This window comes from Haplochromis burtoni, unplaced genomic scaffold (assembly GCF_018398535.1).
Source record: "Haplochromis burtoni strain Fernald_Lab_line unplaced genomic scaffold, NCSU_Asbu1 Contig_23, whole genome shotgun sequence".
NCBI lineage: Eukaryota > Metazoa > Chordata > Actinopteri > Cichliformes > Cichlidae > Haplochromis > Haplochromis burtoni.
The window spans coordinates 744,017-755,306 of NW_024582384.1; the positions used below are offsets into that span (position 1 = coordinate 744,017).

General features: G+C 41.0%; 2 protein-coding genes across 9 annotated transcripts in view; one reads left to right on the forward strand and one right to left on the reverse strand.

The window, feature by feature from the left end:
• Positions 1-4,963, reverse strand: part of ntrk2b (neurotrophic tyrosine kinase, receptor, type 2b) — a 22,698-nt gene extending 17,735 nt beyond the window's left edge. For both annotated transcript variants that reach the window (XM_014332105.2, XM_005917303.3), the window contains exons 1-6: positions 4,356-4,963; positions 1,341-1,415; positions 1,186-1,257; positions 1,012-1,080; positions 778-929; positions 470-606 (exon numbers count right to left, since the gene is read on the reverse strand). In XM_014332105.2, the coding sequence (XP_014187591.1) occupies positions 470-606; positions 778-929; positions 1,012-1,080; positions 1,186-1,257; positions 1,341-1,415; positions 4,356-4,552 (702 nt within the window). In that variant the 5' untranslated portion in view covers positions 4,553-4,963. The remainder of the gene's footprint in view (positions 1-469; positions 607-777; positions 930-1,011; positions 1,081-1,185; positions 1,258-1,340; positions 1,416-4,355) is intronic.
• A 2,664-nt stretch (positions 4,964-7,627) lies between these two features.
• Positions 7,628-11,290, forward strand: part of hnrpkl (heterogeneous nuclear ribonucleoprotein K, like) — a 14,987-nt gene continuing 11,324 nt past the window's right edge. For 2 of the 7 annotated variants that reach the window (XR_006054147.1, XR_006054148.1), the window contains exons 1-5: positions 7,628-7,769; positions 8,971-9,082; positions 9,769-9,866; positions 9,954-10,010; positions 11,128-11,171. Coding sequence is in view for 5 of the 7 variants with exons in the window: in XM_042218747.1 (XP_042074681.1) it covers positions 9,022-9,082; positions 9,769-9,866; positions 9,954-10,010; positions 11,128-11,171 (260 nt within the window). In the remaining 2 variants the exon portion in view is untranslated. The other 5 variants (XM_005917304.3, XM_014332108.2, XM_042218747.1 and 2 more) reach the window with 4 other exon arrangements.

The window sequence follows — 11,290 nt, forward strand, 5'->3', positions numbered from 1 at the left end:
AAATACTAGTTGTTAAAATCGTCCCGTTTGTTGGAAATACTGTTCACGTGGATAAAGATAAATTAGATATATACATTTAAAAACAGCAGGTCACTTAAAATTTTCAATGCCCATGTTTGTAATAATCAAGGAATACGATGTGTTTTGAAACACTGAAGCACTAAAGAACATAAGCTAATTAAGTTTTGCAACAGAGGCTTTTTAGTGAGTTAGAAAGTGGCATTTAATCAACTTCTTCTTATCTATATATTTGATTTTCCCATGAAAACAACTAAATTAAATGTGATTATTTTATTTTATTATATTAATAATAATAATAATAATAGTAATAATAATAACAATTTACATATTATTTTAAATAACTTTTTAAAAGTATAAAATATCACCAAAGTAAAGCTCTTCGAGACTCCGTAAAGGTGGAGCCGTGCCAAAGGTTTAAAAATGAAAACAGAAAGGTAGATCACCTTACCTCATAGTGGGTCCAGAGCTCATCAAGGTTCCACACAATCTCGGGAGCAGGGGAGCCTGAGGCACTGCAAATAGCTTTGACATTACTCCCCTCCATCTGAGTCACATTTCTGGGGGTGACCTCTACGGTGGGAACCACTGTGAGAAAACATGCAAACCATAAAAGTAAAAGAAAACTTGATCAGATTGTTTCCCTTTAAACTTTCTTTCTGTCTTTCTTTCAGTCCCTTACTGTGCATCCACTCATTCAAACATTCGATATCAATCAGTCTACTTAGATTTGCTTATTGTGGGATGGTTTCACTTTACCACAGTCTGGCGGCCGGAAGGTAGCAAAGTCCTGCGCCACTCCTCTGTCATCTGTGCATGTCAGCTCGGGACTGTCTGTTTCTTCCTGGAGTCTTAGCTTGATCCACAAGTTCTCACAAACACAATCCAGAGGATTCCCAGACAGAAGTAGCCTAGAAAGAAAATAGAGTGCATGTGACACTACATAGAAAAGACATAGATACACTGATAGTCTTGTGCGTATGCGTCACTTACGGATATGTAATGTTAAAGTTCTGAAATGTTCTCCATGACAGTGTTGACAAGTTATTGTCTCTGAGATTTCTGAGAGGAGAGAAAAAAAAACAACCAAACAGAAAATATTCAACTAAGCATTCTTACATATTTAATAATGAAATAACTGGAGAGGCTCTGTAAAATTCGTCTTACACATATTGAAGTCTTGTATTGTTAAAAAACGCGTCCGGTGATATAGATGTCAGTCTTGTCTTTGTGACCGTTCTGTTGGAAGTTAAATTGTAGTTACATAAACTTTAACTCCATTTTTAACCATAAAAAAACACAACACTGAACGTTCTACTTACAGGTTTCTTAGGTTTATGTAGTGCCTCAGACTGCTGTCACTCAAGTCAAACAGTCTGTTTTGATTAGCAATGTATCTGTGGAAAAACAAGATGAAAGGGAAAGCTTGGTATGGTGCAGGTTTTTAGTCAAACTATTCACACAAAAAATGTCAAATATTGAGTCAAAAGTGGGATTTAAACTGGAATTGAGATACAGGTCCTAATTAACTCTCCAAAAACTCAAGTGTTGAATGGGAAATGTGTGTATTTTATAAAACTAATAACTTTTTTTTGAATAAAACTCATTTTGTTGTTTTTTGCGAGTCAGCAAGGTAAAATTGTACTGCTCCCAAGTTAAGCTAGCTGTTTTACTCAAGGAGTCTTGTCTCTAGTGCATTTGTGAGTATAACATTAATACAACAGCGTGTACTGACGGTGTGACATGTTTACCTTGTTTACTAAAAACAATGTTTTTTTTGGTTTTTTTAAACAACTTTGTGGACTAATAACTGTAATAAACTGTTTTTGTTTTAAAATAGCACCTCTAGGGAAAAAAAGCTTAACGTGGGGGCTGGGTATGTCACCAATAATAATAATAATAATAATAATAATAATAATAATAATAATAATAATAATAATAATAATAATAAGTTGTAGGGAAATTAGCTCGATAAGAATGAATGAATTGGGGTTATTAACTCTAACCAGGTAAAACACTGTGCAGGGACAGTCTAACAGCTTAATCTGGGTCCTGAGCCACGATCAGACTGGGTGTGTCAGTATTTGGCTGGAGGTTGATAAGCAGGAGACCTTACAGCTGCTGATATATAAAAAAACTCAAAGTTGCAGACAGAACGATGGTGCCTTTATATGTGAAGTTTTGGAATCAAATTCAAAGTTGCAACTGAGCAATCGCAGATGTGTCTACGTACACATTGAAAAGTTATTTTTATTTATGCTGAAGCATGTAATTGTATTTTGGAGTAAGCAGGTTTCTGTTTGGAAAGGAGGCATGTCTGTGAAATAATTAGTGCCGAGAAAGAGAAACACTATTATGTTTCTTTGCTCTGCAGCGAGATTTAACTAAGTTTTGTGATTTGAAGAAAGTTTTTTTAAAGGTTTGTCTTTTTTCCTTTGTCTAGTCCTTTGCTAATGTAAAGCATCATCACATGCCCATGGTGTTAAATTAATTATCATGCCAAAAGATGGCTTTTTTCCAGCGTTTGGGAGGTTTAGTTATCCGGACAGTGCCTATGCTGAGAGGTTTCAGTTTAGGTGAGAAGGTGCTTTCAGACATTGATATCCTTAGGAGTGTGATTTTTTTCCATATCTAAATTTTTAGTAATTTTATTTTACTTTTTTTTAGCTAAGGTCCATGTTGGGAACAGTAGGTGCTCATGGTGAAACCTTGAACTTGGCACAGATGAAGCTTTACCCATCTCACTGTTCCTGAATCTGCTTCTGGTAAGAGGCACTACTACGGTCCACCTCTTGTCTCTCTATGGTCATAAAATGCCTACTTTCATGTCTTCTGAGTTTTGTGCTCTGTTTCAACAGTGTAATTTGGGGAGACTGAGAAAGTGGTGGTATTTTTGTTTTATAGATTTTCTTCAAGATGCTGCTTTTACATTCCTACACAGTACTAACACGAAATTTGAAATATTTAACAAATGAGACTTTTGGAGAACACAGTCAAAACTTGAAATTGTTTTTCTGAATTTGTAGAAAGTAACTACATATTTTATAGAGTTTTTAAGAATGAAAAACATTTATGAATTATTTTAAGGTGGAATGATTGTCCTGTTTTAACTAGTATTTCGTTAAAGCTTCAAATGATCGGAAAAAAACAAACAAGCAACAAAAACAACAACTTGTGAGTGTTGCTACCTACTGATGGGTTTGAGACTGACTGCTGGTTGCTTCATGTGTTAGTAGGAAACATTTTGTTTACATGAGGATTGGAGGATGCCCTAAAACTACAAAATGTATCTAAAGAGCCAGTGGTGCTTTCGAAGTGACGCCTTAAAGTATCACTAACAGGAATTTTTAAATTCATGGTTGATTTTCAGAAGGTGCCCGGCCTGATGTCCTTCACTGATGTTGTACACACTGCCTTAAAGAAATCTGGAACAACTGCATTCTTTACAAAGTGAAGAACATAAAAAAAACCATATAGGCACCTGAAAGACTTTTCTTTTTATCTGCAAAGTAAAAACGCGAATAAACACGTTGACCCCAAGTAAACTACCTTCACGGTAAACTGATGTGACGCCTATTCAGCCTGCCTGCCTCCGAAAACTCACTCAGTCTCCCCTTTGCTCCGCTGGGTGCCATGCAGTGGTGTAGCTACTTGTGCGGGATTGTAACAGGTAAGCTTCAACACAGACCTACACACTGACGCAGATGAGGCTCTACACAACTGTGGGTAGCCTATTGGCAGCTGTACACAACTGATGCGATCTCATGTGTAATGTGCCAACAGCATGAAGTATTCAGGCTGCTTCACACCGCCGCCCAAAAACCGAGTGAGCACCTCGGAGGCTCCGTTAGGCCTGAAAATTTACTCCATCACTACCACTGGAGCTGTTTTGTAAAGGAAAACACCGACTAATGCAAATAAGCCTGACGCACAACCTCGCCACCATAACGCGCTCGCGCACGCGAGCAACTGCCTCTGTCTCACACACACACATGCGCGCGCGCGTAAAAGCACACGCAAGCACACATATACGAGGCTACATGATCTGACATTGGTTATAAGAATAAAATAAATTCTGTGTCGGGAAAAGCGCTAAACATGGATCTCTACTGATGTTTAATCCACAAGGAGATTCCAAACCTCCATTAATAACGTCGTTGATCTTATTCTCACCCTTATTGTTATTATAATTATTGTTGTTATTATTAATATTATTATTAAAATACCAGCCCCAACTATTTGATATTCCAGCGACCTACAGATTCCAGGGGAGCTCTTTACGCATTGCTTCCTAATGAGTTAATAAGCTGTCGGTGCGATCGTTTTCATACACTTACATCTCAGTGATGTTTTCCATGTCATCTAACGTGAGGACAGGGAAATCCTCGATCCCTGGTACAGAATCAATACAAACAATTCTTGAGATGCTGCAAGTGCAGGATGCGGGGCAAGCATCGCTAAATCTCCACAGCCCCATCAAAACCAAAAACAATCCGACACGAGCCATGCCATATTCCCCCGCGCTGGAGTCCATCGCAGGTCCAATGGTATCCCACGAATCCCCCAAACAGAATCAGCTCAAATTGAATTATTAAGATATCCTCCCTCGCCACCTTTTTTCGGCCAAGTTAATCCTTTCGACTCCGCAGGGGGAGAAAAAAAAGACTACGCTGTCGGCGAGGAATGCGCAGAGCTCACGGTTTAATATCAAGATGCCATGGACTGGCCTTCTCGTCTCCGCAGAGCTGGTATCACACTACTGCATATCGATGCCGTGAAGCAAGGTGTCAAGTGGTCCGTCCTGGTGCTGCTGCCGCTGCTGCCTCACTCCCCTATCGGGGGCCACGGGACTGCTCGCCACTGCCTTGTAAAACAAATATGAGGTGTTCCAGATGTTTAGAGATCAATAGGCAGGGCCCCCACGAGCGGTTTGTCGTGTGTGTGTGGTGTGGGGTGGGGGGGGGGGGGGGGACTGCACAGTGGAGTAAGGATGCGTGGTGATGCTGCGTGTGTAGGGAGGAAGGCTACCTGCATCCGTCTATCGATTATCGCCGAGGACGAGCGCATCTCACCCTGCCATCACTGGGACGGGGCTTATAGGAGTGGGGGGCTGGGAAACGTGATTGCGATTGTGCCCTGAAAATGTTATTTTTGTCATTTTTTAAAAAATAGGATCGTGAGAAATTCGTATTTAAATGGTGCAACAAACACCTAAAACGTCAGCTTCTGTACATTTCGAGTCAAGTGCCCAAGTGTGGGGCAAATCACGCCGTCTGCGATGCCCACAACAACAATATGGATGTAAACTCTTGTGTTGTGGTTACTCTGAAGCCATACATTGGATGAAAGCTTTTTTTTTTTCACACCAACACTGTTGTAGGCTACGGTTGGCCATTAGGCCTGGTGTGACGTAAGGTTGACGCACAAGACGGGGTGCATCTATGAAAAATAATTACCTATACTATGTCCGCAAGCTTCAAATAGGTCTCACTCCAATCACTGATCAGTGCACGATATAGGCGTCAAGAACTCCATCTATTTATTTCTTGCCCAGTAAACTTTGTTTGGCAATAAATAAACTAAATAACAATAATAGTAGTAGTAATAATAATAATAATAATAATAATAATAATAATAATAATAAGACAACCAACTTTCAGCAGACTGTTGCATGTTTTAGTAGGAGTTTAAGACATTTTTGTGGGTGGGTGTTAAAGTATTTGTCAATAAGCATTTCGGGGCTGAACTGCAAATATGTTGCTCTGACGTTGATGCACGAATGCGTGATCATTTTTCCTTATAAATTAATTGTAACATATTGCTTTCCCCCCGTATACGTCCCAAAGTGTGCCAGTTCCATGCCAGATGTGGTCTCTGTTCAATATTTATTTATTTATTGTTTGGTTTTTCGGTAATTGCTGTCCAGTGCCAAAACATCAAGCTGGTCATATGTTTTCAAAATGAATAAATAGATCATGTTTACCACCGGATTCCTCAATTTCCACTCACGACGAGGAGGCAGCCGGGACACATGATCTGTGACACAGCCTGGATGGTTAGTGTCGCTATGGTGACTTGGTCTTTACAAATAGCGCGGACAATGTCAAGTGTCGCTATGGTTGCAGATGAAAATATGTACGCAGGCTTTTTTTTTAAGAGAAACATCAAGAACTGAATTATATCTGTCTCCATGGCAACCTCAGAGTATAGGAGAGAGAAGAGAGAGCTCTTTATTTTGCAATAGATCCTTGCATATATATCTGAAGAAGCATAACAACACTTTGAGAAAAGGTGTGGGGGGTGATTGATGGAGGAAATATGGGCATGATTCAGGGCTTCTGATTTGCAATACATGCATGGAAGCCAGCTGGTGGCTCTGGATTAATAATATCTGATCGTGATCTTGTCTGGGGGGGGGGTCACTTTAAAATGCAATAGAATACAGATTGTGGAATGTGCCATTTCTTTTATTGTGAAAATGGGGAATATCTATAAATAATCTATAAAAATGTATATCAGTTTCCCCAATTCTGCTTGTTGGTGTTCTTAGCTGGAAGTATCGCTTCTTCGAGGCAGTTTAACTTCTGGAATATGAGCATGAACAAGCGGGAAAAAGAGAAGCTCGTCCGCAAAAGAGTCCTTGTTCATATGGTGTCAGTTCTGAAACATCCAAGTCCACGATAAGAGCAAGTCACTTTGAACCAATAATTAGAATCAATCTCCAACCCATCTTTCATTTCACGTCATGTACACAATCACTAATCAAAACCACTTAAAAAGTTCGCCCTTAGATATGATACCAAAAACACTCCAATCCAAAACCAAAAACTTTTTGCTCTTGGAGTTTTTACTCCTAGCTTTGCCGTTGAAAAATGTTCCCATTCAGGAACCTCTGAGTGCCATGTGTCACTCTCTCTGTAATAGTGCCTCTGTTCGAAGCCTGTTGCACTAATGCAGCTGTGGCACTGCTGATATAAATCCTGGAATATCCACTTGCTCTCTTTATATAGGCCTCACTCGCACAATAGTTTGATTTCAAACACAACAAATGTGATTTCTTTCAGGTGGCTTCCTACATCTTCCACCAGAAAATGCTAACAAATATTTTCACAGTCCATAATACTCCCTCTCACTTATGTTTCTTTGCCAGCATTGTGACGTGTAATTACATCTTCTAAATTCAGGGTGTAATTTAACAAGCAGCATAAATGTAGATACAGCAGAGCAAAGGAAATGCGAAACAAATGTTTTTAAGGAGTGGTTAGTAACATGATGTTTTCAAATTTCTTTTTTTTCTTTTTTGAATTAACCACACGACCTATGCTGTTTGTCCGATCTTTTTAAAGAATGGTTAAGCTACTCACACTGTTTAAAATAAATATGTAAATGTTTAATCGCACTAAATTTCCACCTTTCCAATCTTATTTCTTATTGACGTTCATATGAAGCAAGTTTAATTAGCCAGGCAGTCTGAATTCAGGACCAGAAATTCCCAAAATATTTAGAGGAGGGTGTCTGATACATTTTTTTTTTTTTGGGTGTCTGATACATTGTCCCATTACGGGTACAAAGTTTCCTTTCGGCGGATCTAACGTGCCTTAGCCCCGCCCGCCGGTGTTGACTTGGAGCCACCGGGAGAGGGTCGACGAATCGAGCTCATCCACAGCGTGTGTTTCCGTGCTGAAAACGTTTCAAGGCGAGGCGACCGCTGAACGCTGAGGACCGCAGTGAACGTAGTTTTTTAGCCCCAGGTTTGTTTTTCTGTTTGTTGTACATTTCATAGCTCGGCTTGTAACGTGGCGTCATTCGATCTGTTCGCGATTAAACAAGACTTGACGGCTGACATTAGCAGGATAGCCGCGTAGCTCTGCTGTTATTTGCGGTTTTGTACAGTCACAACGTGGACAGTGGAGCTGATAGGCACGCCTCGTAAAACACACCAACTGGCTAGCTTTGCAGCGCTGTTAGCTTGGGAGCGCAATGTCAGTACCGTTAACAGATAGCTAACTTATTCGCAGGCATCAGGTGATAAACACATTTTCTTTCGGGAGCAGTTTCTCTAATGTCCAGTCACCTCGAGTTGCTGTTTTGAATTTCATTTTTGATGAAAACAAGGGGAGAAAAAAGACTCGATATTAGCCATTTGTTGGACCTTTCTCAAACGGCTAATATGCTCTGGATGACATTAGCGCACATACGTGTTTGTGTTTTCTGGACTCTCCTCTTTAACCGTTAGGTGTCTGTGGCGGCTCTTGGTGGTTAAAACGGGTGCTGTTAATTCCTGAGCTATGTGGGCGTTGACTGGCACTCCTTTTAAGTTTAGCAAGGCCTGCAGAGGTCCAGACAGCATGTACAGTACTTAGCTAGCAACAGTAGGCAGCGCATTTAGGTGGGCTGCGTTTGTACAGTACAGTGCATGCAGGCCAGCAACACTCAGGAGCTACGACACTTTCACATGTCCAATCCTAGATTATTATCTCTGGGATGAAGTACTGCGGGATGGTGCCTGAGCAAATACATACATGCTTATGAATTTCGTGTGCTTCACGTAGCTTAGTCATGTGTTGTTGCAGACAACTATCAAGAATAAATTCCCCAAATTCTTTGGTGGCAGCATCTGTTTTGTGAGGATTTTCTGCTTCATCTCATCTTTTGATTGTGGTGGTATAATTCCACAGCTCAGTTTATAGGCACACTGGGCTGTGGGTACATTCAGTGGTCACTTTATATTGCAGGCTACACAGTTAATCAGTCATATCTGCAATTGGCTAATTCACGTACTTAGAAAAATACATGCTATAGTTGTAGTGGCTGACTGATACTTTTTAAGTAATGACTGTGATAGGTCAATGTCTGCTGATAATTTTGGCCTTCAGATTATTTGATCAGGTGTGTCCCTGCATGTACTGTATGCCGTTTGACTGATTGTATCATTTGATCCCCTCCGTTTAGCAGATCCAGGGAGAGGAACCTGTTTGTTTTTCCCGCTGCAGGTGAAAGACAATGGAGGTGAAAGGCAAACAGCAGGACGAAGACATCTCATTCAGCAACACTGACACTAATGGTAAGGTCCCACACAGGTTTATGTTGATGAGTTAAGCAATTCATTAGAGTAATGTAAAGATGTAAATGAGGTCCTGCTTTTAAAAATAAGCTAAGCCTGTCTGTCATGTCATCCGGCATGAAGTACAGTCTGCAGATACAAATGGTAATTAGTTTGTTTAAGGAAAGGAGAGAGGTAGGGGAAAAGAACCTGGCTTATGCTTCATAGCATGTGCACATGTCAGATGGTTGAGGGATTCGCCTGTCCAGCATACTGCTGTTCTGTGGGCCCTGAGCAGATCTGTCCCATGTTTTAATCCAGGAAGGGTACACGGTGGTGTTGGACTTCTTCCAGGATGCAGTTGGCCGCTAAATGAAACCTGTTCTTTGGGTGGAACATGGCGTAGACCTAGCTCCTGACGTGTAGTTATGTTTTTGTCACTTTTTCTAAGCGTTCAGTGGCTTTAGCCGGTAATGTTAATTTGGTTCTTTCCCCCAATTTATTTTCCCTAACGGTAAGGCAACTCAGTCCTAAATTGTTTGTGTTGTTTGGTATTATAGAATACTATGGTAACAATGTCTTGGAAGAACAACAAGTGTGTTTTTTATGTTTATATATATTATTACAATTACCCTGAACTACTTGTTTGAGTACTGCGTTCAGAGTTACTGCCCATCTCCGTTTGACCAAATCACCTGTCTCCTTAGGTAAGCGCCCAGCTGAGGACATGGATGAGGAGCAGGCCTTCAAACGTTCACGCAACACAGATGAGATGGTGGAGCTGCGAGTGCTGCTTCAGAGCAAAGTAAAAAGACTCAGTTCACACATCAGCTGTTGGGACTGCATTGCTGTTTTCTTCACCTTTTCATCAAATTTTTTTTTTTCTTCACAGAATGCCGGTGCTGTTATTGGAAAGGGTGGCAAGAACATAAAAGCCCTGCGCACAGATGTGAGTACACAGATAAAAATCTGCAAATATGTCTGCAATTGAGGCGACAGTTTTGCCAGCTAATGCCTACCCCCTCTTTTGCAGAACCTCTCTTTTCTTTTAAATTTATATCTGCCTTGTTGACTGCCACTGGCCTGCTCACCAACGCCTTGGGCCGATGTTTAGCTATTGTGTCCCATCACTTGTGCTGTCCTTATATCTGGCATTCAGTCTAACGAAGTTCTATGATTACATTTGTGCTCTTTAAACATGAAGATGATGAAGAATTGAAGGTTTTCTTGACACAAGAGGAGAAATAATTTATTTAAAGAAAACCCAAAGTGTCAAAACAAATTACCAAATGATTTCTGCATTCCTGCAGAATTGGATTTTTTGGCGGCATGCTTTTACTATTGTATCTAGAATTGACATGCACTGTTACTGTGATGAAACCAACTTGGCTCGTGTGGACAGACCAGGAAGGTCCTGTTAGACAGCTGTGTTTTGGGATTTTTTTTTTGTTAGTTTTTTTTGGACACCCCCCCCCCCCCTTTTTTTTTTTTTTCTTCCCCCAGTCCTGTGTTTGTGAGTTTCGACCTAATTACATTTCCCCAAACTGTTGAAGCTATGTTTGACCTTGAAGTGACAACAGGTGCCTGAAAGCCTTGACTGGAAAGCCTTTTCAGGGACACAAATCTGTCTAGTGCTCCAAACTGCTTATTAAACATATCTTTGTCCAGGTCACACTTCCTGTTCTTCTTCACTCACCACAGTTTCACTTTTGGGACAACGTGTAGCGTGTATTCAATTAAAAATGTATTCCTTCTCCCCCTCTTCCCTTCTCCTTTTTTTTTATTTTTTTGTCTTTACTTTTGGCCACCTTCCTCCGTTGCCCATGTACTGGATCGACATGCCCCTCCTGCGTTGCCCACCTTGACGTTGGCCCAACCTCCGCCCGCCCCCGAACGCCCGCCCGCCCACCTGACACTCCCGGTTGGCCCTGCCCATAAACTGTGCCCCTCCTTAATCGGGCACCTAACTTGACATCTTGTGATTGAATGCCCCCGCCCAATGCCAACCTCCTCCACCACAACCACCACCACAACCACCACCACCACCACCTCCTCGGCCCATGCAGTACAATGCCAGTGTATCAGTCCCAGACAGCAGTGGCCCAGAGCGGTATGTCCCACCAGTTATTGCCTCACTGCCTGATTAGAACAGTGAAACACATGTCTTTGATAATCTGCCTTCTGTTTGACTTTTAACATTTTGATATACATGACAGTATACCCCCCCCT